Below are 23,168 nucleotides of genomic sequence, written 5' to 3' on the forward strand. Positions count from 1 at the left end.
ACATTCGTTGTTCCTGGAGGGATGAAACACCTCTCACTTCATGTGCAGTGTGTTGAGTTTGAGCTGACATTTCATTAGTTACATAAACCACTGAGGAAGGTCTCTGGTCCCTTGATTTATCATTAGGGTTGGGGTCTGCCCCTTCCTCTGCAGCCTGTGGATACTTGGGGGAAGCCCTCTTGTCGGCTCAGGGAGGTGAGAATGAGAGACAGTGGCAGATGCTGGAGGCAGGTGTGGAGGTTTTGTGGGAATGTGGCTCAGTCACTTCCTATGGGCTCGTCCTCTGTCTTTTCTGTGGCATGGGTCAGAGACAGACGCTGGTGCGTCCCCCATAAGGAATAGCAGTCCTTCATGCAGGCGTCTCATGTCATGGGGGAGTGAATGTTGCTGAGGAGGTGATCACTTTCTCCAAGTTGCTCAGGAGATCCATTTGATGGACTTCATCTTTCACTCCTACTGAGGTGGTTGGCAGGTCCCTTTGCGGTGAAGGAGAGCCTCTCTTCTCCGAGAGCTCAGCACAGCAGGTGTGCGCAGGGACGCTGTACAGAGACCATATCCTGCGCTCTGGAAGGGATGAGGTCTAGTCTTAACATTAGGAATTTAGGGTGTCTAAGAGAAGGGAGGGACATGTTCATTAAACCACACAGACGTTGTGTTCCGTATAAGGGAAGCACCAGCGATGTATCTGAAGGACAAGAGAGGGAGCCGTGGGTCACACAGAAACAGGAGACTGTGGATGAGAAGCAGGATGGAGGTGCTCAGGGGAGTGGATGGTCTCTCTCAGGTAGAGCAGAGGCCATTCCTGGCAGGCCAGCAGCTTAAGCAGTGAGTGTGAAGGCAGAGTGAGGTCCACACCGAGTTGCTGCGTGTGTCTGTCACACAGTGTGAATAATGCAGTTATTTGCATGAAAATGTCATTGTTGGCATAAAGCTGTTCATTCATAATCTATAAAAATATTGTTTCCCTAAATTTCTGAAGGTTCTGAACTGTGTGAAAGAATGCCGTGGAGATGTGGGAAATTTAACTTGGTTCTTTGGGGATTCTTGTCTGCCTCAGTTTGTGTGCCCCCGTGTGAGAACGTGAAGACAGGACTGAGATCAGAGAGCTGCTGCCTTGGCTTCAGCCTGAGTGAGGCTCTTAGTGGGGAATTTGGGGTTGACCAGGAGCCGCCCTACCTCGAGCCCTGTCACCACCCTCTGCATCTGAGTCCCCTCCCCGCCTGCATCTCCCAGAACTTCTGCCACAGTGTCCTGCGGATTTGCCTGTGTTCCTGATGTCTCAGCCCGAATGCCAGCTCTCCGTGGGGCCTACTCAGAGCCTCAGCTTTGTTTTCTTGGTTTTTTTTTTAATGATTTTTTATTATATTATGTTAGTCACCATACAGTACATCCCCGGTTTCCGATATAAAGTTCAATGATTCATTAGTTGCGTATAATATTCAGTGCACCATGCTATACGTGCCCTCCTTACTACCCATCACCGGTCTATCCCATTCCCCCACCCCCCTCCCCTCTGAAGCCCTCAGTCTGTTTCTCATAGTCCATAGTCTCTCATGTTTCATTCCCCCTTCTGATTACCCCCCCTTTCTTTATCCCTTTCTTCACCTACTGATCATCCTATTTCTTATGTCCCATAGATGAGAGAAATCATATGATATATGTCTTTCTCTGCTTGACTTATTTCACTTAGCATTATCTGCTCCAGTGCCGTCCATGTTGCAGCAAATGTTGAGAAATCATTCTTTCTGATAGCGGAGTAATATTCCATTGTATATATGGACCACATCTTTTTAATCCAGTCATCTGTTGAAGGGCATCTCGGCTCCTTCCACGATTTAGCTATTGTGGACAATGCTGCTGTGAACATTGGGGTGCATATGGCCCTTCTCTTCACTACGTCTGTATCTTTGGGATAAACACCCAGTACTGCAATGGCTGGGTCATAGGGTAGCTCAATTTTTAACTACTTAAGGGACCTCCACACTGTTTTCCAGAGTGGCTGTACCAACTTGCATTCCCACCAACAATGTAGGAGGGATCCCCTTTCTGCACATCCTCTCCAACAATTGTTGTTTCTTGCCTTGTCTATTTTTGCCATTCTAACTGGCGTAAGGTGGTATCTCAGTGTGGTTTTGATTTGAATTTCCTTGATGGCTAATGACTGTGAACATTTTTTCATGTGTCTATTAGCCATTTGTATGTCTTCATTGGAAAAGTGTCTGTTCATATCTTCTGCCCATTTTTTGATTTGTTCATTTGTTTCTCATGTATTGAGTTTGAGAAGTTCTTTGTAGATCTTGGATACCAGTCTTTTATCTGTAGTGTCATTTGCAAATGTATTCTCCCATTCCGTGGGCTTCCTCTTAGTTTTTTTGACTGTTTCCTTGGCTGTGCCGAAGCTTTTTATCTTGATGAAGTCCCACAAGTTCATTTTATCTTTTGTTTCTCTTGCCTTTGGAGATGTGTCATGAATAAGGTTGCTTTGGCCGATGTCGTAGAGGTTGCTGCCTATGTTCTCCTCTAGGATTTTGATGGATTCCTGTCTCACATCGAGGTCTTTCATCCACTTGGAGTTTATTTTTGTGTATGGTGTGAGAGATTGGTCAAGTTTCATTCTTTTGCATGTAGCTGTCCAATTTTCCCAGCACCATTTATTGAAGAGACTGTCTTTTTTCCACTGGATGTTTTTTTCTGCTATATCAAAGATTAGTTGCCCAAAGAGTCGAGGGTCCATTTCTGGAGTCTCTATTCTGTTCCATTGGTCTGTGTGTCTGTTTTTGTGCCAGTACCGTGCTGTCTTTGTGATCACAGCTTTGTAGTATAGCTTGAAATCCAGCATTGTGATGCCCCCAGCTTTGTTTTTCCTTTTCAACAGTTCCTTGGCGATTCAGGGCCTTTTCTGGTTCCATACAAATTTAAGGACTATTTGTTCCAGTTCTTTGAAAAATGTCCTCGGTATTTTGATCGGGAGAGCATTGAAAGTGTAGATTGCTCTGGGTAGCATGGACATTTAACTAGGTTAATTCTTCCGATCCATGAGCATGGAATATTTTTCCATCTTTTTATGTCTTCCTCAATGTCTTTCAAGAGTTATTTATAGTTTCTAGAATATAGGTCCTTTACGTCTCTGGTTAAGTTAATTCCAAGGTAACGTATGGTTTTTGGTGCTATTGTAAATGGGATGGATTCCCTAATTTCTCTTTCTTCAGTCTCAGTATTTGTGTATAGAAATGCAACTGATTTCTGAGCATTGATTTTGTATCCCGCCACGTTACTGAATGGCTCTATAACTTCTAATAGTTTGGGAGTGCATTCTTTTGGGTTTTCCATATAGAGTATCATGTCATCTGCGAAGAGAGACAGTTTGACTTCTTCTTTGCCGATTTGGATACCTTTTATCCCTTTTTGTTGTCTGATTGCTGTTGCAAGGACTTCTAGTACTATGTTGAATAATAGTGGCGAGAGTGGGCATCCTTGTCGTGTTCCTCATCTTCAGGGAAAGGCTTCCAGCTTTTCCCCATTGAGAATAATATTTGCAGTAGGCTTTTCATAGATGGCTTTTATGAGATTGAGAAATGTACCCTCTATTCCTACAGTCTGAAGGGTTTTAATCAGGAAAGGATGCTGTATTTTGTTAAATGCTTTCTCTGCATCAATTGAGAGGCTCATATTGTTCCTGAGTCTTTTCTTGTTGATATGATATATCACGCTGATCGATTTGCAAATGTTAAACCACGCTGCATCCCAGGTATGAATCCCACTTCGTCATGGTGGATAATCCTTTTAATGTACAGTTGGATTCTATTAGCCAGGATCTTATTGAAGATGTTGGCATACATATTCATTAGGGAAATTGGTCTGTAATTCTCCTTTTTGAAGGGGTCTTTGCCTGGTTTGGGGATCAAGGTACTATTGGCCTGAGATTGAGCCCCAAGTCGGGTTTGACGCTGAGTGTGGAGACCCTTAGGGTTTCTCTCTCTCCCTCTCCTTTTCCCCCTTCCCTGTTCGCTCACAAGTTTATCCTTTATCTGTCTTTGTTTTTTTCTCTCTGTTTCAAAAAAAAATGTGCCAAATATCTGGGATTTTGGCCACTCACCCTACTCACTGTTTAAAAAAATAGCTCCATGCAGATGATCATCAAAAGGTGTTCATTTAAGACCTTGAAATTGCACTTGGAGTAGAACATCTCAGCCCAGATAGCGAGGATCCTCATTTCAATGACAAAGCCATGACCTCCTTTTTTTCTATTAAATTTCAGGTCCTAGCCAAGAAGGAAATAAAAGATACTTTTGAGAATGGGTACATTCAGACATTGATGTCTGAGATGTGAGGACAATTATTTTCTATTACATATGGACTCACAGAGGCAGCCACACACTCAGGTGTTCATCCAAGGCCTCAGATATACTATAGGAGGCAAATTGCACATGGCAGAACATAAGATCCCATTGAAATAATCCAAAATCTGTTTGACTTACAGGACAGTCAGTTTGAAATTTGAAGATCTCCCTGAGCGGTAACAACCAGGCTGTGCAGAGTATATATGTTGTAAAGGTGTCAGATGAGCCTAATCGTCTGAATGCCTTCCCTGCCCATCCTGTCCCCTGTGCTCTGTCTCTCCTCGTATCCCCCCAATAAACCTTTCACGGTTCTGTCTGTGTGTCAACGTCTGCCTTCACGAGGACCTATAGTCACTCCCCTCCAAGAGCACAGTGTGAATCCTGTACACACAGAAACAAACTGGCAGCAGTGGTGGTGATGGAGGATAGTAGCAAGATTACCCTTTGTGGCATCTTTACTGCAAGGGGCCCAAGCAGTCCTTCTGGGCAGGTGGACATACCCTGTATTTAGATCTGTTGGTGGTTGTATTAACTCTGGTGATAGATACCCTTGAGTACATGGTGTCTGCTAGTTTCAGGGGTGTGTGGTGATCAGCAGGACAGGTGTCTGTCCCCAGGCAGTGGTCAGTTGTGATTGTGAGGAATGAATGGTCAGTAGTGGCCCCGGGAGACCTGTGAGGAGGCCCTGCATTAATCCAGGTTTTGTGCGCTGGTTTCACTTCACCAGCTGCCTCGCAACAGCGGGTGGGCTCTGAGGGGCGCTGATGGTGGCAGTTTTCTTGGTAAGACCCCTGATGCCCCATAATCCCCCACAGTTTCCATGTTGAGGGATGGGCAGGGAAGAGGCCAGTGACAGGAGACCCATTCCTCCCTCACCACGCAGGAGGAGTTGGGTGTATGTGTCTGTTGCTTCTTAGGTCCTTTACTCCAGTCCATTCTGCACCAGAGCTCCTGGATCATGCAAAGCCCTCCTTCTTCCCAGGTTGTTGAAGCAGCCATCCTCCAGAAGCATTGGGGTCATGGCTGGGCCAAGGTGTCAAGGTCTGTCTGTCCACATTCTGCCCTGGAGAGGCAGTTACCCGCCTCAGGTCAGCCTGAGCTTCCTCCATAAATGGGATTGTCATGCCCTGTGCGCAGGGACTGGGCCGAATGATGGCAGGAGAGAGGGGGAGACAGGAGAGGTGGTCCCCTGTGGTGGTCCTGGACAGGACTGAACAGAGCAGAAGGTCTGAGGGCCTGTGGAGAGATAGAGAAAGAGACTGTCAGGGAGAGGGACACTGAGTGGGTGTTGGGGCGATTGGGCAAGTCCTGGAAAGTGAGAGGAACCAAGAGAGGGAGAGGGGGTAGAGAAAAGCAGAGACAAAGAGGAGTTGGAAGGATGAAAAGCAGTTGCTGGTCTAGGTGTGTGGAGGTGGACCATGGACCAGGGGGGAGGAGGTCTAGGTAGGTGCTCTGAGCATTGGGACCGGAGAAGGCGGGAATCCAGGACGTCAGATTTCCCTGAGCCCAAAGCTCCGACCTCTCTGGGGCAGAGCTGTGCAGAGGCCATTTCACTTGGGAAGATGGGCACCCCTCCTTTTCATGGCGTTGTGGGGCCGAGCCTCACGATCTGTCATGGAGAGAGATGGCTTGGATAGACCAGAGCACATTCAGTCCCTCCATCTGAGGGGTCATGACTTTGAGCATTGCAGGGAATACCAGGAAGGCCAGCAGAGGGCGCGCGCGCACCTCCAACAGGAAGGGGGCGGTTTCTCTGCGTGCGCAGCCACGGCCAGCAGAGGGCGCGCCAATGGCCTTTTCTGACCCAAGGCGCCTCAGAGCAGGAAGGGCTCCAGAAGCCTCCCAAGAATCTGGCCCCTCTCTGGCTGCAGGGGATAGATCGCCAAAGCTGCGGTTTCAGTAGGTTCGGCCCCCACCCTGGGAAGACCCTGGGGCCTTTGCAGCAACTTGTCGCCTCCCGAGGTAGAGGAAGAAGCTGCCTTGTTGGCTGAGTGCTGAGGGGGCGGCTCTGGGCGGCTTCCCAGGACATGCTGGTAAGTGAGCAGCACAGTCGCTTGCATTTTGAGGGCTGTTCCCCTGGTTCAGTCCTCATTTTCCCTGCGGGTATTTGAACAGACCTGTTTTACTCAGGGATCCGTGGCTTGAGGGGTCCCGCGACACCACATCAGAGATGCTGTGGTTGGCTTGTTACAGATGCAGGCTTGTTTCTGGGGAGAAATCCTGAGCCAAACTCAGAGGAACGGGAGCCGCTTTCAGTGGGGACTTGAATGCACTAACTGCTGACTCTCAGGACTTCCTAAAAGAATGAGCTGGGGTCCCACTTCCCTAATTCTGCTGGAACCTGAGACCCAGGTAGAAACACAAACTGCCCTCCATTTTGTAACCTTAAAGGTAGAAACTCTGAGGGATTTATCAGCCGAAGTTGGTTTTGTTTGGGAAGGAAGAAGAATAGAATGTAGGACAAAGAAGCAGTGACTAACCCTTAGGCACATTGGGGAGCATCAGAGAGGCTCACTGTTTTCAGGCGAAAAGGGGGCAGTTTAGAAGGCTGTTAGGAACCAAAAGTCCATTGGAGGCATCTGGTAGTTCAAATCATTGTGGCTTCTCATGGTTGAGTCCTGTTGGGAGGTGGGGGTTGGGGGGAGGGGATGGAGAGAGGAGAATAGAGTTCCTGTAGCTGGAATAGTGGAGTATTCACGTGCGAGGTCAAGTCCATGTCTTCCTGTTGGGTCCCCAGTTTATTCAGAGTGATAGTGTGTCCGAGCTCCCCCTGCCAAAACCTCCTGACTGTTTTGTGGCATTTCCCGTTACGACTTTTCACATTTCCCCGTTCTGATCAAGATTTGCCTTGAGGAGCAAAATAAGTCCGTCAAAGACAGATACTATATGATTTTAGTCATTTGTGGAATTTATGAAATAAAACAAATGAGCAGCGAGAAGAAAAAAGAGGCAAACCAAGAAAACAGCCTTTTTACTATAGAGAACAACCTGTTGGTAATCAGAGGGGAGATGATTGGGGGGATGGGTTCAGTAGGTGATAGGGATTAAGTCATGCATTTGTGATGAGCACCAGGTGTTGCCTACAAGTGTTGAATCACTAGATTGCACACCTGAAATGAATATAACTGTGAGGTAATTGTAATTTAAAAAACTTTAAAAAAGTTTCCATGGAAGAATTTTTTTTAAAGATTTTATTTATGCGTGTGTGTATGAGAGAGAGAGAGAGAGAGAATCAGGCAGAGGGAGAAAGAGGCTCCCCGCTGGGCAAGGAGCCCAGTGTGGGACTCAGTCCTAGGATACTGGGATCATGACTCACTGGATCATGAGCCAAAGGCAGATGCTTAACCGACTGAGCCACCCAGGTGTCCCTGGAAGAATTTCTGATCAGCAGTCAAGTTCTTTGTATTTAGTGGTTTTGTGTTTCAGTGCCAGCAAGGTCTTTTTCTGGTGGCGTGTCTCATGTTGGAGGAAATGTGCATCACAGTTGTAAACTACTCAAGTGACACTTGAAGAACTGGGAAGGTTAGAAGGGAGAAACTCTCATGTACTTCCTGTGTGAAGTCTGTATCTGCTCGAGATTGAGACCAGTGAGCCAGCATCACCTCACTGGGGACACTGTTTCTACAAAGGATTGACAGACAGCAAGTACAGAATCAAAAGCAAGATGACAATTCCAAACCATGTGTTGGTTCTAACCCAGGACCCTAGGTTTGAAAGGAGCCAACTGAAAATATTTATTGGCAGTTGTTTACCTGAAGGAAGACAGGTTTCTCCCTATGAAGGCAAACCCGGAGTCACGTGTGCCTCCTGGAAGTGTCTTCCTCAAGTGTCTGGGAGCAAAATAGTGAAATACTGCGAGAATGCACTAAATGAAATCACTGAGTACATCTGGGAATACAGATACACTGGGGAACATGAAGCATTAGAGAACTTGTTGCAAGAATAGGAATACTTCCGGGACATTTCAAAACAGTATTGTTATCTCAAAAGAGCTGTTTAAAACTCCATGTGTTATCAGTAATGGTCTGTTATGTTATAAATTCAGAAACAATGCATTTGGATTAGAATCCGGATGTTCAAACTATGTAATTATATAAGTATAGCACCATTTATTTATTCTGCTTTTGGTGAATAATTGTTTCCAGTTTTTTGTTATTCTGAACAATGCTGCAACGGACATTCTCACACGTTTCCTGGTGTGTAGGTTCAAGATTTTCAATAGGGCATATACATTTTCTAGTATTGGAATTTCTGGTTTGTAAGAATGAACGTGTAGAGTTTTGCAAGATAATGCAGAGTATCTTTCAAAATAGTTGTACCAATTGTACTTGTCCCAGTACTGCATAGAATTCCTATCTTCACCAATAACTGGTCTTGCCAAGCTTAATTTTTTGCCAACCTGATGAATGTAAAAGGGTTACTCTTTGTGGCCTTAAGGTGAATTTTTATGATTATTATTGAGGTTGAACATTTTTCATATTTTTATTCACCACTAGGATTTTTTTCTTCCATAAAATTCTAGTTTTGCCATTGGGCTATTTGCTTTTCTCTTTTTGTTATGTAGGAATTAGCTTTTCAAATATTCTGGATATTGATCTGTGGTTGGTTGTGCGTGTTATGAATAAAACATTCTTTGTTATCAGTTTTTGAATTCAGATAGCTGAGTTAAAATAATGAAGACTACCTAGATTTCAGAATCTGTTTGGTTCCTGATTTTCATATAAAAGTTAGCTGGAGTTTGAATGATAAAGTATAATTCAAAGATTTCATTCAAATATTCTTGTTTCCTGGGACGCCTGTATCTTTTTCTGGTTTCTAATTTAATTTTTCTCTAAGGTATCTTTTTGTTAGCAAAAGTTCTTTTCCTTTTTTTTTTAAGATTTTATTTATTTATTTGACAGAGAGAGAAAGAGAGAGCCCGTGAGAGAGGGAACACAAGCAGACGGAGAGGGAGAGGAAGAGGCAGGCTCCCAGCAGAGCAGGGAGCCTGATGCAGGGCTGGATGTGGGGCTGCATCCCAGGACTCTGGGATCACACCCTGAGCTGAAGGCAGACGCTCAACGACTGAGACACCCAGGCATCCCAGCAAAAATTCTTAATTTTAACGTTGTCATGCTTACCAATTTTCTTTCTGAAGAATGCTTTTTTGCCTTGGTGAAGAAGTATTTTCTTATCCTGGGATCATAAAGATATCTTTCTATATATTCTTCTGCAAGTTTAACCAGTTTTATCTTTCATTTTGAAGTCGGTAAATCCATTGGAAATTAGATTTTGTGTATGGCAGGAGATAGAGATCTACCATGTGGATGACCAGTTGTCCTGACATCATGTATTTCATACACCATTCCCCAGTGATCTGTAGTGCCCCCTGTGTCATGGATGAAGTTCTCATACATTTGTGATTCTGGTCTGGGTGCACTAGTGGTAGTCATTAGTCTCCCAGCATGAATAACACCCTATCCTAAATCTTATAGCTTCATAATAATTCTTGATATCTGGTGGGGCAGTTCTCCTTTCCTTATTCCTTTTTTTCCCCCCTAAAGATTTTATTTACTTATTTTTGTGCACATGGGAGGGGGTGCAGAGGGAGAAGCAGACTCCCGCCGAGCAGGGAACCCGATGTGGGACTGGATCCCAGGACCTGGGATCATGACCTGAGCCGAAGGCAGATGCTTAACCGAATGAGGCCACCCAGGCGCCCTCCCCTTTCCTTTTTCTTCAGAAGCATCTTGGCTGTCTATGGGTCTTTGCTCTTCCATATCAAGTTTAGAATTAGCCTGTCATATTTCTTGCAAACTCATATTGGGATATTAATTGCTGCTGCATAAAATATACAAGGCAATTGGAAAAGTATTGACATTTTTTTATGATTTTGAATTTCTCTGTCTATAAACACGGCATGTTTTTTTTTTTCATTTGTCTTTAATGTTGTTAATAAATTAAAAATTCTGTTTCTTTAAAGAAACCAAACAAAAACAAAACAAAAACAAACAAAAGGAATCAGGGTGCAGTTAATAGTTTAGGTAAAAGAAAGACTTTTGAATTCTGAAACTTCTAAAACTCTAGAAATGCTCACAAGATAAAAATGAGGCTATTTCTGGAAAGGTCATACTCCAAAGAGGTTTCCTCCTTTTGCAAGAGACTGGGAAATGCAGAAAAAGGCATGTTCTTTGCACAAAAGAGGTAGGAGGAGCAACAGTGAGAAAAGGAATGCAGGCCTGGTCCGGACATGTGGGGGAAAGCTGTCTCCCCAGATGTTTTCTCTTTCAATTTGGGAAGTATTTATGTTCTCGTGACCAGATGGTGTCCAGGTCCAGTCAGGGTCTGGTGCCTTCTTTAAATGTGTCCCGTGGACCCAAGAGCCCATTCCCTGGGATTTGGCAGCACAAGGTTTGGTTAGCAGTATCCGATAAGGTCCTCTCAAGGGAGGTTGAAGAGAATCTCTGTGGAAGTGTCTTTCCCAAGAGAAAGAATCCCCAGCTTGCAGGGTGTGATGGTCAAGATAATTATCCCCTGGGAGTGGACACTGAAAAGATTGCTCTGCTACAACAATGTTCATTTTGATAGAAGCAACTAGATCTTTGCATTATTGAAATATATCCCCTTTTCTCAACTCCAGGTCAAAAGGGGGCAGAGGTCAAATGCATGGATATCCAGTGACTATCTCCAAGGTTGGGAGTCAGAGCTCCAAAGGGGATGGCCTTGAGATTTAGAAGAAGTATTGGCAATGCCTTTGGCCCAGGTCATTGGAAAGTCTCTGCAGATTTTGCCAATTGGGTCCCCAGTGTTGCCATTATGGTGTTGGACCAGTTGTGAGGTTAGGGGATAGTAATGTACAATGAAAGTATTGTAAAACCGGCCAAAGATCACAAACTCAGTGAAATGCCTGCACGGTAGAATGGGTTTTCTGGTCATTGTGCTGTTCAAGAGAGCTTTTCCCGGAGAGAGAATTTTTTCTAACAGGATTTTAGCCACAGAAGAGTCATTGGCCTTTCTACAAGGGAAAGCTTTGGTCCAGTGAGATAACATAGGCACATTGACTAACACAAACTTATTTCCATGAGATGAGAAAGTTGCATGAAATCCAGTTGCCAAATCTCAAATGGTTCATTGAGCAGTCTAAAATGCCCAGGGGAGGTATGGATTTGTTTTCCAGGATCGTATTTTGGACAAGTGGGACAAGCAAGGTTGGCACTTTCTGCAGTCTTCTTAGCATTTCCCCACCAATACTGGTTCATCAACCCTATCAGTTTGTCAGTAGACCAATGGTTTAATATTTGTACAGTTGTCAGGAGTGGGAATTTTAGAATTTTGGAGATGGCCATATTGTTATTTGATCCAAACCAGAATTCTCTCTTTTTATCAACTAGTCATCAGATTCCCAACATTGTTTCTCCTTGTCTGGGCCCTGTTGTTGGCCATGTCTGCTCAATTTTTCCCAATTGTCAGTTGGTAGGACATCCCTTCAGAACATGACAGAGGTCTGGCTCTCGGTGTCCTTTTGAGCAGCTTTTTTTGGGCAGAACTATAAGCCAGGTGGTTTCCTTTGGCCTCCAGAAAGTCAAGTGCAGAATATCCCTGGGACCTTAATAATAGCTAGATCTGCAGGCAAAAGCATGGCATCTGATGAATTTTAGACCTAGCAGCCATTTTTAATCTCATCCCCATTGTAAGGAAGGAAACCTCGTTTCTTCCATAATATTCCAAAACCATGAGCTAGCTATCCAAAGCACATACCGAGTATCACCTTACATGTTTGCAGTGCTGCCCTCGGCTACAATAGAAGCTGCCTTAAGGACACAGAACTCATCCTGCTGGGCTGAAGTAGCCAGAGGGAAAGGTGCTGCCTCAGTGTCCTCAAAGGGAGTTGTGGTAGCTTAGCTGGTGAGATATTTATCATTTTCCTCCTCTAAGTAAGAACCATCAGGAAAGCATGAAAAGTGTGCTTTGGTTAGAGCAATTTGCTGAAAATTGTCACAGGGAGTCAACAGGTGACCTGTCGGTGTGAAGTGGCTGTGGGGGGGTTTCATCTGTGAAGGAGGGGAGAAGGGTGGCTGGGTTGAGGCTTTTGGAACCAGAAAGAGTTATGTGAGGAGTGGTACCAGGAGGATTTCATAGGAGGTGAGGTGACTGTCTGGAAAATGTTGAGTGTGAGGAGAGTTCAGAAGGGCTTCTACTACATGGGGTGCAGCGATGGTTAAAGGGGATGGTGTGATGAATTCTTCAGTGGCCTTATCCCAGAGGGCAGTGGCAGGAATGGCTCTGAGGCAGGCGGGTATCCCCCAGCCATAGCATCTACCTATTGACTCTTATACCTTGTGGGATGATGGTGGTCCTTGTGTTTTGGGGTGAGCACTGCAAGGACATTCCCTTCCGTATCAGAGAGATGAAAAAGGGAAGTTGGTCATTAGGAGTTCCAAGGGCAGGGGCTAATGGTAGACTTTTGTTTAAAGTTTCAAAGCGGTGTCATCCCCCTCTTTCTGAATAATTGTGTTAGGTTTCTCATGTTTTAGTAAAATGTACAGCAGCTGAGCCTTAAAAGAGAAGTTTGGAATCCACTGTTGACAGTAGCCGGCCAGTCCAGGAAAGCCTGGTCATTGGTGCTTAGTTTTAGGTTGTGGGAAATTGAGGATGCCTTGAGTCTACCTGGATCCAGGTACTGTCCTTGTTCTGAGATCAGGTGACCTAAATACCTAAGCTGAGTTTGAGCAAACTGCAGTTTTTCTTTGGGGACTGCATGACCCTTTTAAGGCCAAAAGTTTTCCCAGGTGGATGCTGTCTTCCTGTGAAGAGGTGTGAGGAGGGGAGCAGAGATGCCAATCATCTACATATTGTAACAAAGGAGACACAGCACACTCACTATCATGTGGTGGGCAAAATGGGTGAAGGGGAGAGGGAGATATAGGCCTCCAGTAATGAAATGAGTAAGTCATGGGAATAAAAAGCAGAGCATAAGGAATACAGTCAATGATGGTTCGTAGTGATGTAATGGGATAGACGGTAGCTATACTCGTAGTGAATATAGCCTAATGTATAAAGTTATAGAATCACTAAGTTGTACACCTGAAACTAATGTAATATTGTGTGTCAACTGTAGTCAAAAAAAAAAAAAAAGTTGGGGGGCGCCTGGGTGGCACAGTGGTTAAGCAACTGCCTTCGGCTTGGGGCGTGATCCCGGTGTTATGGGATCGAGCCCCACATCAGGCTCCTCCGCTATGAGCCTGCTTCTTCCTCTCCCACTCCCCCTGCTTGTGTTCCCTCTCTCGCTGGCTGTCTCTATCTCTGTCAAATAAATAAATAAAATCTTTAAAAAAAAAAGTTGGAAATGTGGGATCTATTTAGATCCTCAGGAGATTTAACTTCAAAGGGGGCAGGTTTCAAGAGGTTTAAGAGAGGAGGAAGCAGAGAGAGCTTCAGAGGAAAAGGAAGGTTTGGTAAAAGGAAAAGAGGGAGAGAGGCCTTAGCAAAGTATTAACATCAAGGCAGTTGAGTCCCTAGAGGAATGTCACTCTGCCTGTTTCAAGGACTTGGGCTCTAGGAAGTAAGGAAATTTAACAATTTTTCTTCTGTCTTTGTTTCCCACATCAGATAAGAGTGTGTGAGCAGAGGAGATGAGAGGGTGCAGAGATAACAGAGGGAGATGGTGCTGCAGGTGGGGCCTGAGGTGTGGCCTGAGCACAATGTGGTTGCCTCCCTTGTCGACAAAGGTGAGGGAGGCTGAGGTGGCCCAAAGCCAATGAATCCTGGTATAGTTTGGCCCAAAGGGGAGGGCATGCAGGTGGGCTGAGGAAAGCCTCTCACATCAGGACCCACCTGCAGACAGACAGGAAAATAGTTTCGTAAGACAGACAGAAGTTGTAACACCAAGAGATGAAACCCAAAGAAAGAGCTCTCAGCATCTGCCTCCTTCTCCAATACCACGTTCCAGCAGAGCCGCATCCGTGCTAGAGCACTTGACCCCTCCCCACTGCTGCCAACTATAACAAGGGGGGAGAGGGGAATGGATATTACAGGAATAACCTACTGTCACCAAACATCACTAACCATGTCCTCTGACATTCACTAGCAACAAGTAGCATCTTCAAAGATGAAAAAGGACCATGGCAAACTAGTGAGGCAGTACACTCCAGACACGGAGGCATTGGGATCCTGGACAACACTTCATCTTTCCTCCTCAACCACACAGAATATTTTGGTTTGTTAACAAGAGACAGAATGCGATGAAACTGCCCTTTCTTCTCAGGAATCCGAGCCACTCGAGGTGAATCCTTTGCCTGCAAGCCCCTGACTGTCCCCACGCTGCCTCACTTCCTGACACAAGGGTCTTCTGCTCTCTGCAGTTTCTGTCCATGGCCACAAACACACTTGAGGAATTAGGGGCCTGTGATCTGACAGGGGAATTGGAAAAGTGTTTTCCAAAAGGAACGTGATACCAATAACCCTTATATATCTCAGTAGCTGTGCTTATCTTAAAACACAGTCACTCAGACATTTCAGCACACTGAGTTCCAGAGTAATTTTGTCCAACAGGAAATTAAGATGGGAAGCATAAGTTAGAAAATCAACAAAACTGTATACGCTTTCCGATGGAATAGTCGAGAACGTGTGATGAGAGAAGAAACCTGCTCTCACTGTGACTTAGGACCAAACGACCTGCTCCTAGAAGCCCAACTGAAGGACTTTTGGGGCACTGGTCAGCAGATAATCACTGACGTCCCCCCTTCAGAACGTGTGTGTCAGAGTCTGTTTTGCGGCACGACACTAACAGCTTTGATCATGCAAAATAGTTGTGGAAAGGGTACAAGTATAGGGATTCTGTACAGCGTGTTTACCAGCAGAAGTAAAAAAGGGATGACTTACGAAACATAGCCTATCTAAGCATATTCCACCGCAAAGCAGATAATAAAAAATGCACGTAGAGCTTCCCCTAGTTTCCAGTCGTGAGGATGACCACAGATCTTGTCAGAGGTTAATCATCTAACCGCAATACGAACACAATACCTATCACACCAGAACGTACTCCAATGGCAGTCAGGCAGCCCAGAGACTTCCGTGTGCAGTGAGCTGTCATCCTCCTTGAGTTATTTCCCCCACGTGCGCTATGGGTGAGCAGGGGTACACAAACACACACACACACACACACACAAACACACACACACAAGACACACACACAGTGAGTGTTCTGCTATCCTTCACCTCTAACCACCTGTGGCTTTGGGAGAGGCCCCCAAAGATGATGATTTGTAACGGAGAAGCCTGTCAGCCCCTGCGTGAACTGCTTGTATTTGAGAGGTGAACGACGCCACAGACAAACTGGATGACCCACCCAACAGACACAAGGCCAGGACACGGTGCTGCCCAGACAGGAACAGGATTCCAGAAATGGTTACAACTGGAAACAGCCACCGTATTTACCTTGTCCTTCTCTGGGTCCTTCTTGGGCACGGTGCCACCTTTGTCCCCTTGAGCACCACAGGTTTCTGAATTGGACCGAGGCCCTAGAAGAGACAGAGGTGGATTAAGACGGGTGTTGGCCACGCAAGATTTAAGCCAAAGCCCTACACCTGCCCCAGCCTGTCTACTCTCCCACTCTCAGGTCCCTTCCAGATGCAGAGCGTTTCTCACAGGTCTCCGCTGACCTCTGTGGACAAAGGAGAGACCAGTCCCTCACCCTTGGGGATATGACCACTCCGCACAGTAGAGATGATTTCAGAACTAATCAATAACGCTGGACAACTGGGGCCTCCACACATGCAAGTGATGTAAAGACTGTGCTCCATTAAGCCCAGAGCCCAAAACATCATGTCTGTGCAGGGCACCTGGGCAATGCTTTTATGTTTGTCTATTGCACAATGTCACACTTCTTCTCAATGGCAGACCCCTGCTGCCCAGTTCTGTATGGTGAAATGAGACAGTCCACGAAATGGATGTCCACAGAAAGTTGAGGAATGTTCCTGTGTCCTCACTCAGGTTGATCCTTGCATTGCAAAGCCTCGTGGTACCTCCTCTACATCTTCTCCGCCGACACCAGAAGGTACAGGATGAATACGCGCTACAACTCACATCATGCAATCCAGATCATCTTACCACATGGTGGAGGAACGAGGGACAGGGGAGGCCCGCATGTCGACCAAGGTGGAGGAGGCTGAGGTGGCCCATAGCCAATGAAGCCTGGTAAATTTGGTCCATAGGGCAGGGCATGCAGGTGGGCCGAGGAAACCCTCTCACATCCGGACCCACCTGCAGACAGACAGGAAAATAGTTTGGTGAGACAGACAGAAGTTGTAACACCAAGAGATGAAACCCAAAGAAAGAGCTCTCAGCATCTGCCTCCTTCTCCAATACCACGTTCCAGCAGAGCCGCATCCGAGCTAGAGCACTTGACCCCTCCCCACTGCTGCCAACTATAACAAGGGGGGAGAGGGGAATGGATATTACAGGAATAACCTACTGTCACCAAACATCACTAACCATGTCTGCCAATGGTCACTAGCAAGAAGTAGCATCTTCAAAGATGAAAAAGGAGCATGGCAAACTAGTGAAGGCAGGACACTCCAGACACGGAAGCATCGGGATCCTGGACAACACTTCATCTTTCCTCCTCAACCACACAGAATATTTTGGTTTGTTAACAAGAGAGAGAATGTGATGAAACTGCCCTTTCTTCTCAGGAATCCGAGCCACTCGAGGTGAATCCTTTGCCTGCAAGCCCCTGACTGTCCCCACGCTGCCTCACTTCCTGACACAAGGGTCTTCTGTTCTCTGCAGTTTCTGGCCATGGTCACAAACACACTTGAGGAATTAGGGGCCTGTGATCTGACAGGGGAATTGGAAAAGTGTTTTCCAACAGGAATGTGATACCAATAACCCATATATAACTCAGCAGCTGTGCTTATCTTAAAACACAGTCACTCGGACATTTCAGCACACTGAGTTCCAGAGTAATTTTGTCCAGTAGGAAATTGAGATGGGAAGCATAAGTTAGAGAATCCACAAAACTGTGTATGCTTTCCGATGGAAAACTCGAGAACGTGTGATGAGAGAAGAAAGCTGCTCTCACTGTGACTTCGGACCAAACGACCTGCTCCTAGAAGCCCAACCGAAGGGCTTGTGGGGCACCGGTCATGCAGATAATCGATAACATCCCCCCTTCAGAAAGTGTGTGTCACAGTGTGTTTTGTGACACGACACTAACAGCTTTGATCATGCAAAATAGTTGTGGAAAGTGTACAAGTATAGGGATTCTGTATAGCACGTTTACCAGCAGAAGTAAAACAGGGGTGACTTACAAAACATGGCCTATCTAAGCACATTCCAATCCGCATAGCAGATAATAAAAAGTGGATGGAGAGCTTCCCCTGGTTTCCAGTTGTGAGGATGACCACAGACCTTGTCACAGGTTAATTATCTAACCGCAATACGAACACAATACCTATCGCACCTAAACCTACCCCAATGGGAGTCAGGCAGCCCAGAGACTTCATGTGCAGTGAGCTGTCATCTTCCTTGAGTTATTTCCCCCTTGTGCGCTATGGGTGAGCAGGGGTACACACACACACACACACACACACACACACACACACACAGAGACACACACACAGTGAGTGTTCTGCCATCCTTCACCGCTAACCACCTGTGGCTTTGGGAGAGGCCCCCAAAGATGATGATTTGTAACGGAGAAGCCTGTCAGCCCCTGGGTGAGCTGCTTGTATTTTGAGAGGTGAACGACGCCACAGACAAACTGGATGACCCACCCAACAGACACAAGGCCAGGACACGGTGTTGCTCAAAATTGGAAGTTTCTGAATAAAGTGGAAAAGGCCACGGTAGTTACCTTGTACATCCCAGGGTCTCTATTAGGCTCAGTGCCGTTGTTCCTCATGGGTGCCCCACCAGCTTCAGCATCAGACCAATGCCCTAGAATGCATGGAAGTGGTTTCAGACTGTCATTGACTGTGCAGAATTCAACCCAACCCTCCAAACCCTCCCCTACCACGTCCTAACCTCTCCCACTTTCGGGTCCCTTCCTAGACACAGAGCATTTCCCTCATGTCTCTGCTGACCCCTGATGACAAGGGGGACACTTGCCCCTCCCCCTCGAGGAAGGGACCACCGTCCTCCATCTGCTTCAGGTGCTTTCATAGCTAAAGAAACAGCAGTAGACTGCTCCGGGGAAACCAGCTACAAATGAATAAACCCTCAAAATGAACAGCATGCATTCTTCCTCAAGCCACAGGCTCATGGTTCAATCTTTCAGTCTACAGATGAGGCCTAGCATGTGTGACTGGCTATTATGGAAACATTTAACAGAAGAAATGGAGTAGACTGATCGTATAGTCGGGAGCAAAGAAACAATAGGAGATTGAGAAGTAAAGCTGTGACATCATACTGATAACATTACAGGAGTAAAATGCACACATCTCACTGATAAATGCAGTACAGCAGATTGCAAAGAAAACCAAAATAAAGGAACCTCCATAAAGAGTAAATAAATGACTTTTTTTCAAATAGTCTTTTTCTTTTCTCAAAAACTCTTTACCACTGAGTCAAGGTGGGAAGGAAGCTGGGGCTCATGACTCCTCCAGGCTCATCTCTTCAGTTGGGCGGTGGTGGGGGGCGGGGGAGGTTCTGCAGTGAGGGGACGGGCGTGAGCTCCGCCTGTCACAGGGACAGGTGCCCTGCTGCCTGGGGGAATCTGAGGAAAACACCCACCTGTCACCCCTTCAGACAACCTGCTGTCCGTAGGTACTGCTTGTGATTCTCTCCAGGACACACAATGACCACCCACAGGAATGGGAAGGACACCGTGTGCTTTCCCAGCAGAAGTCAGGCTGCCCTGTTTCACAGCGCGCTCCCTACCTCTCCGTGGAGGGCTCCACATCTCAGGTCTTCCCAGCATCGCTTCGTGCCTCATGCATCCCTCAGGCAGCATCTGTCCTTTCATCATGCGCAGTCTTGAATACAGAGAAAGAGCAGACGTCTATAAGAATTACATCACCACGTCCTCTACTGGACACCAAACAGTGTAGTTGTCACCCCTCAAAACACCCGTAAAAAGGCACATCAGACTCGCACACCTGTGTATCATGTAGGCATTCTCCCTGCTCTGCTGCTGTATCTTCCGCTCCCAAACCCGAGCCTTGATCTGCGGGAGAAAAACCCACCCATCTTCAGTTGTGCCAGACTGTGCCCCAAATGGAGAGCAGGGAAAAGAAAACACTTACCCAATTCCCTACAGCATTCTTTTCATGAACTGCGATCTGAAAAAGCCAACACACCAAAAGCGCATGTTCAGGGATCTAAGGGCCACTTCCGTCCCCTGCAGAGGGGCTAAGGGGCCTGTTGGGGCACAGCTCAGGTTACCTTGCGTTCAAAGGTGAGCTCTGCCTCCTGCAGCTGGTCTTGCATCTCTCCGATCTGTTGTTTGTCAGGTACAATTGCTTTCGTCAGATAAAGCCCAATATTGGGTGTGATTTTAAATCATCGGCCCATGTGGCCGTCCTCCAGTTATCTGTCCCCTCATCCAATTGATCCTGACACAGGAAACACTTCCACATGACTATACATGGACAGCAGGATCAAAGCTATTGTCACATCCTTTCCTTACTCATTTCTCCACACATGCAGGGTTCAGACTTGATATAATTTCCTTACCCGTTTTCAATCTTTCCCTAATTTATCACATGACAAGTATCTTTCGTCATGAAGCTCTATTCTCCTTTAACTTCTATCCTCGCCACGTTTGCCAGGGTTGCAAAGACCAGCGCCATCAGATGGCACTACCGTGTTTATGGGTAGGATTCATCCTACGACAAACTGCTTTCCTCAAGATGACCACCATTGACACCACAACCAGGGACTCTGGCGTGGAACAAGTTTCCACAGAGTCAGGCCAGAGCTGGTTATCAGGACATGTTTATTAACATGGTTGTTTTGCTCTTTCTAAAACTTATCTCTTTGGGTCTGTTAATTCTTTCTGGATATGTCCCCTGAATTTTTGTTTATATTACTTGTTGAGTCTAGACATTGTACAAAGGTGAAAAATACAAAGTAAACAAGGATTTCGGGAGCCGCTAGTATGGTGTCTGAACTCACTTGTACTTGTCCATTTCTTCTTTGGTTACTTTCAAATTTTCCTCGGCATCTGACAGCTGATTCTTTGTTGCCTCCAGTTCATAAAGTGTCTTTTCCAGCTTCCTAAAATGGGAAAGGTATATACATAGACCAGTAGCCAAGGTCCAGATTTCCTGCCGTTTTTCCTCCCAGCACACTTGCGGCCTAGATTTGAATGGCTTCCATAAATGCACAGACTGTGAACACCATCAGGGAAATGAACTGAAGGCCCCATTTAGGGCTAAAGAAAAATCAGATTCTGGCTGCTGCCACGTCCCCTGCAATCAGAGCTGTCTTTGTACTTCTCTACTTCAATTCATTCATCACCAAGTCACCAAATAACACTGCACTTTGTGCCCTCTCAGAATAGGTCTTTCTTTCTCTGAGATGGTGAAGGCTCATTTCAGTTCAAAGTGAGAAACTAGGCCTGAAAACTATTTGGATGAAGCAGGAGACCATCATTAGTCTTACACCTCCATGGGGAGCCCCGATCCTCAGACCAAGGCTGTGCCCGACACGGACAGCCCAAAAGGAAGCCTTCCAGAGTACGGCTTCATCAGCATGGTAACTCACTCCCAGACATCTCTAGGGTTTAGAAGTACAACCCCTGCTTCCTCCTTCAAAGATCCTGGTGGAGGAAAAGGCCAATCTTAGTGCTGACAGTATGTCCTGAAGTATAAAATGATGTGAACTGTCACACAGTCAGGGTGTTATCTCCAGGCAACAGATGTCAGATGGACAACTATCAACTGCATGGAGTCAACCTACTTTAACAGAGTCCACTGATAGTGAAAGCAGCAAAGAGCGATGCTTAGAAAGGCTGGTTTCCTGTGTCGCCCTCAGACTCTTTTGTTCATGGTGTTGATTTAAAGGGTTTCAATGTGATTCTTGATTTACTCAAGAATCACATGCAAAAAGACTCTTAGAAACTGAGACAAAAGCTCTAGACAGAGAAGGACTCATGCATTTGCTTCTGGTCTCTCAGGCAATCCTTCAGCACATGCTCTGTGGAGTGGCTGTAATGTAGTGGTTCAGCTGTGAGGTGTTGAAGAGAGAAAGGTGGTCAGGACACTGTACCTGCCCCAGAAAGAACTTACCGATGAACAGAACCAAGATGCCAGTGAGACAGAGCGGCCCCCACCCCCGGTGTGGGAAGGATTAGCACAAAGCTGAGTCTCCAGGGAAGAGGGGGAACAGTTTTGCTTTTCAGCATGAATGAGGGACTCTAAGGTCCTGAGAACTTTCTCCTCCTGAGGAAAATAGAGGAAGTACTGTACAAAAGTGGAAACTCGTGAGTGAATGCACCCAACTTCTAAGGAGCGCATGAAGAAACAGGAGAACCAGATGCAGAAGAAGGAAGCCCAGGAGAAAGCCAACCTGGCAGTGGGAGCCAAACTCCCCAGGGCTCATCAATGAGTTCTGGAACAGGCAAGTGAACTGCAAAGAAACTGAATGACTTTATGAGCACAGCCTTAGAAGGAAACAAGTGCTGTTCAGGGTCAGCCAGCAAAGGTGAGCCCCTAGTGAAACTGCAGGCTTTGCTTGGGACGCAGGAGAGTTACACCTACAAAATCAGGTGGACAGGAAATACCCCGGCCTTCTTAGGATTGGGCCACAGTGAACGATTTTGGTTGTACACTGGATGAAGGGATCCAGTATTGCTGGAGCCCCAACCCACTTTCCACAAAGAAATTCCCATTGTTTCTGCAGCAAGAGAATTCCATTTTTCTCTACACATTCTTGACCCAAGTCTGGTACTGAACAAGAAACTGACTGAATTCAGGGCTGATGAGAACATGTGATGAGACTGAAACCAAAAGGACAATGTAGATGGACCCAGAGGGGATCCAGGTATCAAGCTGATTAGTGCTGGTACCTTCCCTCTTCTGCCCCAATGAATCACACCACAACGTGTGACAAGCAGTTGGAACAGAAACAAAAATGCAGGTTGCACAGATCAAGGTAGGAAGGGCAGGTACTTCTACAGAATGCATTTGGCAAAAATACTCTAGATCCAATTCCCAACGAACTACAACTATCTAGCCTGGCTGCCACATAAATTCATACAACAGTGTTTGTGACGATTAACACAGGAATAGCTTACTCTTCGGCAGCCACTTTTCTTCGTTCAGAGAAATCCACCACGATACCCAATTTCTTCCTTAGCAGCTTCAATTCCACTTCCTTAGCTGCTTTCAAAGAACTCAGGGCGTTGCACTTCTGTTCCAGGACCTTTTTGCTTTCTGTAAAGGATGAGTTTTCTTTTGTATGAGTGGGCACGTGACCTGAGAACTTGGTTTTGTTGGGGAAAGGAGAAGGGCAAGACCTTGAAGGCAGGAAGGCATTCTTTCCCTTCCCAATGCAAACTCATTGCCAGCATCTGGGGATTTCTTTCCCTAAAATAACATACCCTTCAGTACACGTTTTTTGGACTCCAAGTCTCCCTGCTCTTCATCCTCCAATGCATCTTGGGCCTTGAAGACGGATATGAGGAAAGACATTCAAGAAATCATGATCACAGAACAATGTGAGTGCACCTAACAGAACGGGATCATGCAGTGCAACAAAGAAAGCCCTTGAGGCATAAATAGAACAAGGAGAAAGTAAGGAGACCCACACTTTTGTATACACACATATACACAAACACACACAAACACATATACCTAATTATATACATAAATTATATATGTACATATCTTCCCCTATTAACATTGA

At 46.0% G+C, this 23,168-nt stretch overlaps 2 protein-coding genes across 2 annotated transcripts in view; one reads left to right on the plus strand and one right to left on the minus strand.

Annotated features, from left to right (window-relative positions):
- LOC130544273 (transport and Golgi organization protein 1 homolog) overlaps positions 1-4,652 on the plus strand; it is an 86,279-nt gene extending 81,627 nt beyond the window's left edge. Inside the window, exon 16 of the mRNA XM_057315297.1 lies at positions 4,481-4,652. Coding sequence (XP_057171280.1) covers positions 4,481-4,501 — 21 coding nt within the window. The 3' untranslated portion in view covers positions 4,502-4,652. The remainder of the gene's footprint in view (positions 1-4,480) is intronic.
- Positions 3,323-19,502, minus strand: LOC130544274 (uncharacterized). Its single transcript, XM_057315298.1, has 6 exons — positions 19,418-19,502; positions 19,200-19,294; positions 18,175-18,257; positions 16,428-16,580; positions 15,756-15,838; positions 3,323-5,576 (listed from the first exon to the last, which is right to left on the minus strand). The coding sequence occupies exons 1-6, from the start codon at positions 19,426-19,428 to the stop codon at positions 5,297-5,299; spliced, it is 705 nt and encodes a 234-aa protein (XP_057171281.1). The 5' UTR covers positions 19,429-19,502; the 3' UTR covers positions 3,323-5,296.
- Positions 19,503-23,168: the final 3,666 nt, after the last annotated feature.

This window comes from Ursus arctos, unplaced genomic scaffold (genome assembly GCF_023065955.2).
Source record: "Ursus arctos isolate Adak ecotype North America unplaced genomic scaffold, UrsArc2.0 scaffold_2, whole genome shotgun sequence".
In the NCBI taxonomy this organism is placed as follows: Eukaryota; Metazoa; Chordata; class Mammalia; order Carnivora; family Ursidae; genus Ursus; species Ursus arctos.

Excerpts from the sequence above, each read along its gene's own strand:
- LOC130544274 (XM_057315298.1), bottom strand. Across the intron at positions 15,839-16,427 it reads CCTCGTTCCTCCACCATGTG|GGCCTCGGTCCAATTCAGAA; the intron begins GTAAGATGATCT and ends TGTCTCTTCTAG. Across the intron at positions 5,577-15,755 it reads AGGACCCAGAGAAGGACAAG|GCCCTCAGACCTTCTGCTCT; the intron begins GTAAATACGGTG and ends ATCTCTCCACAG.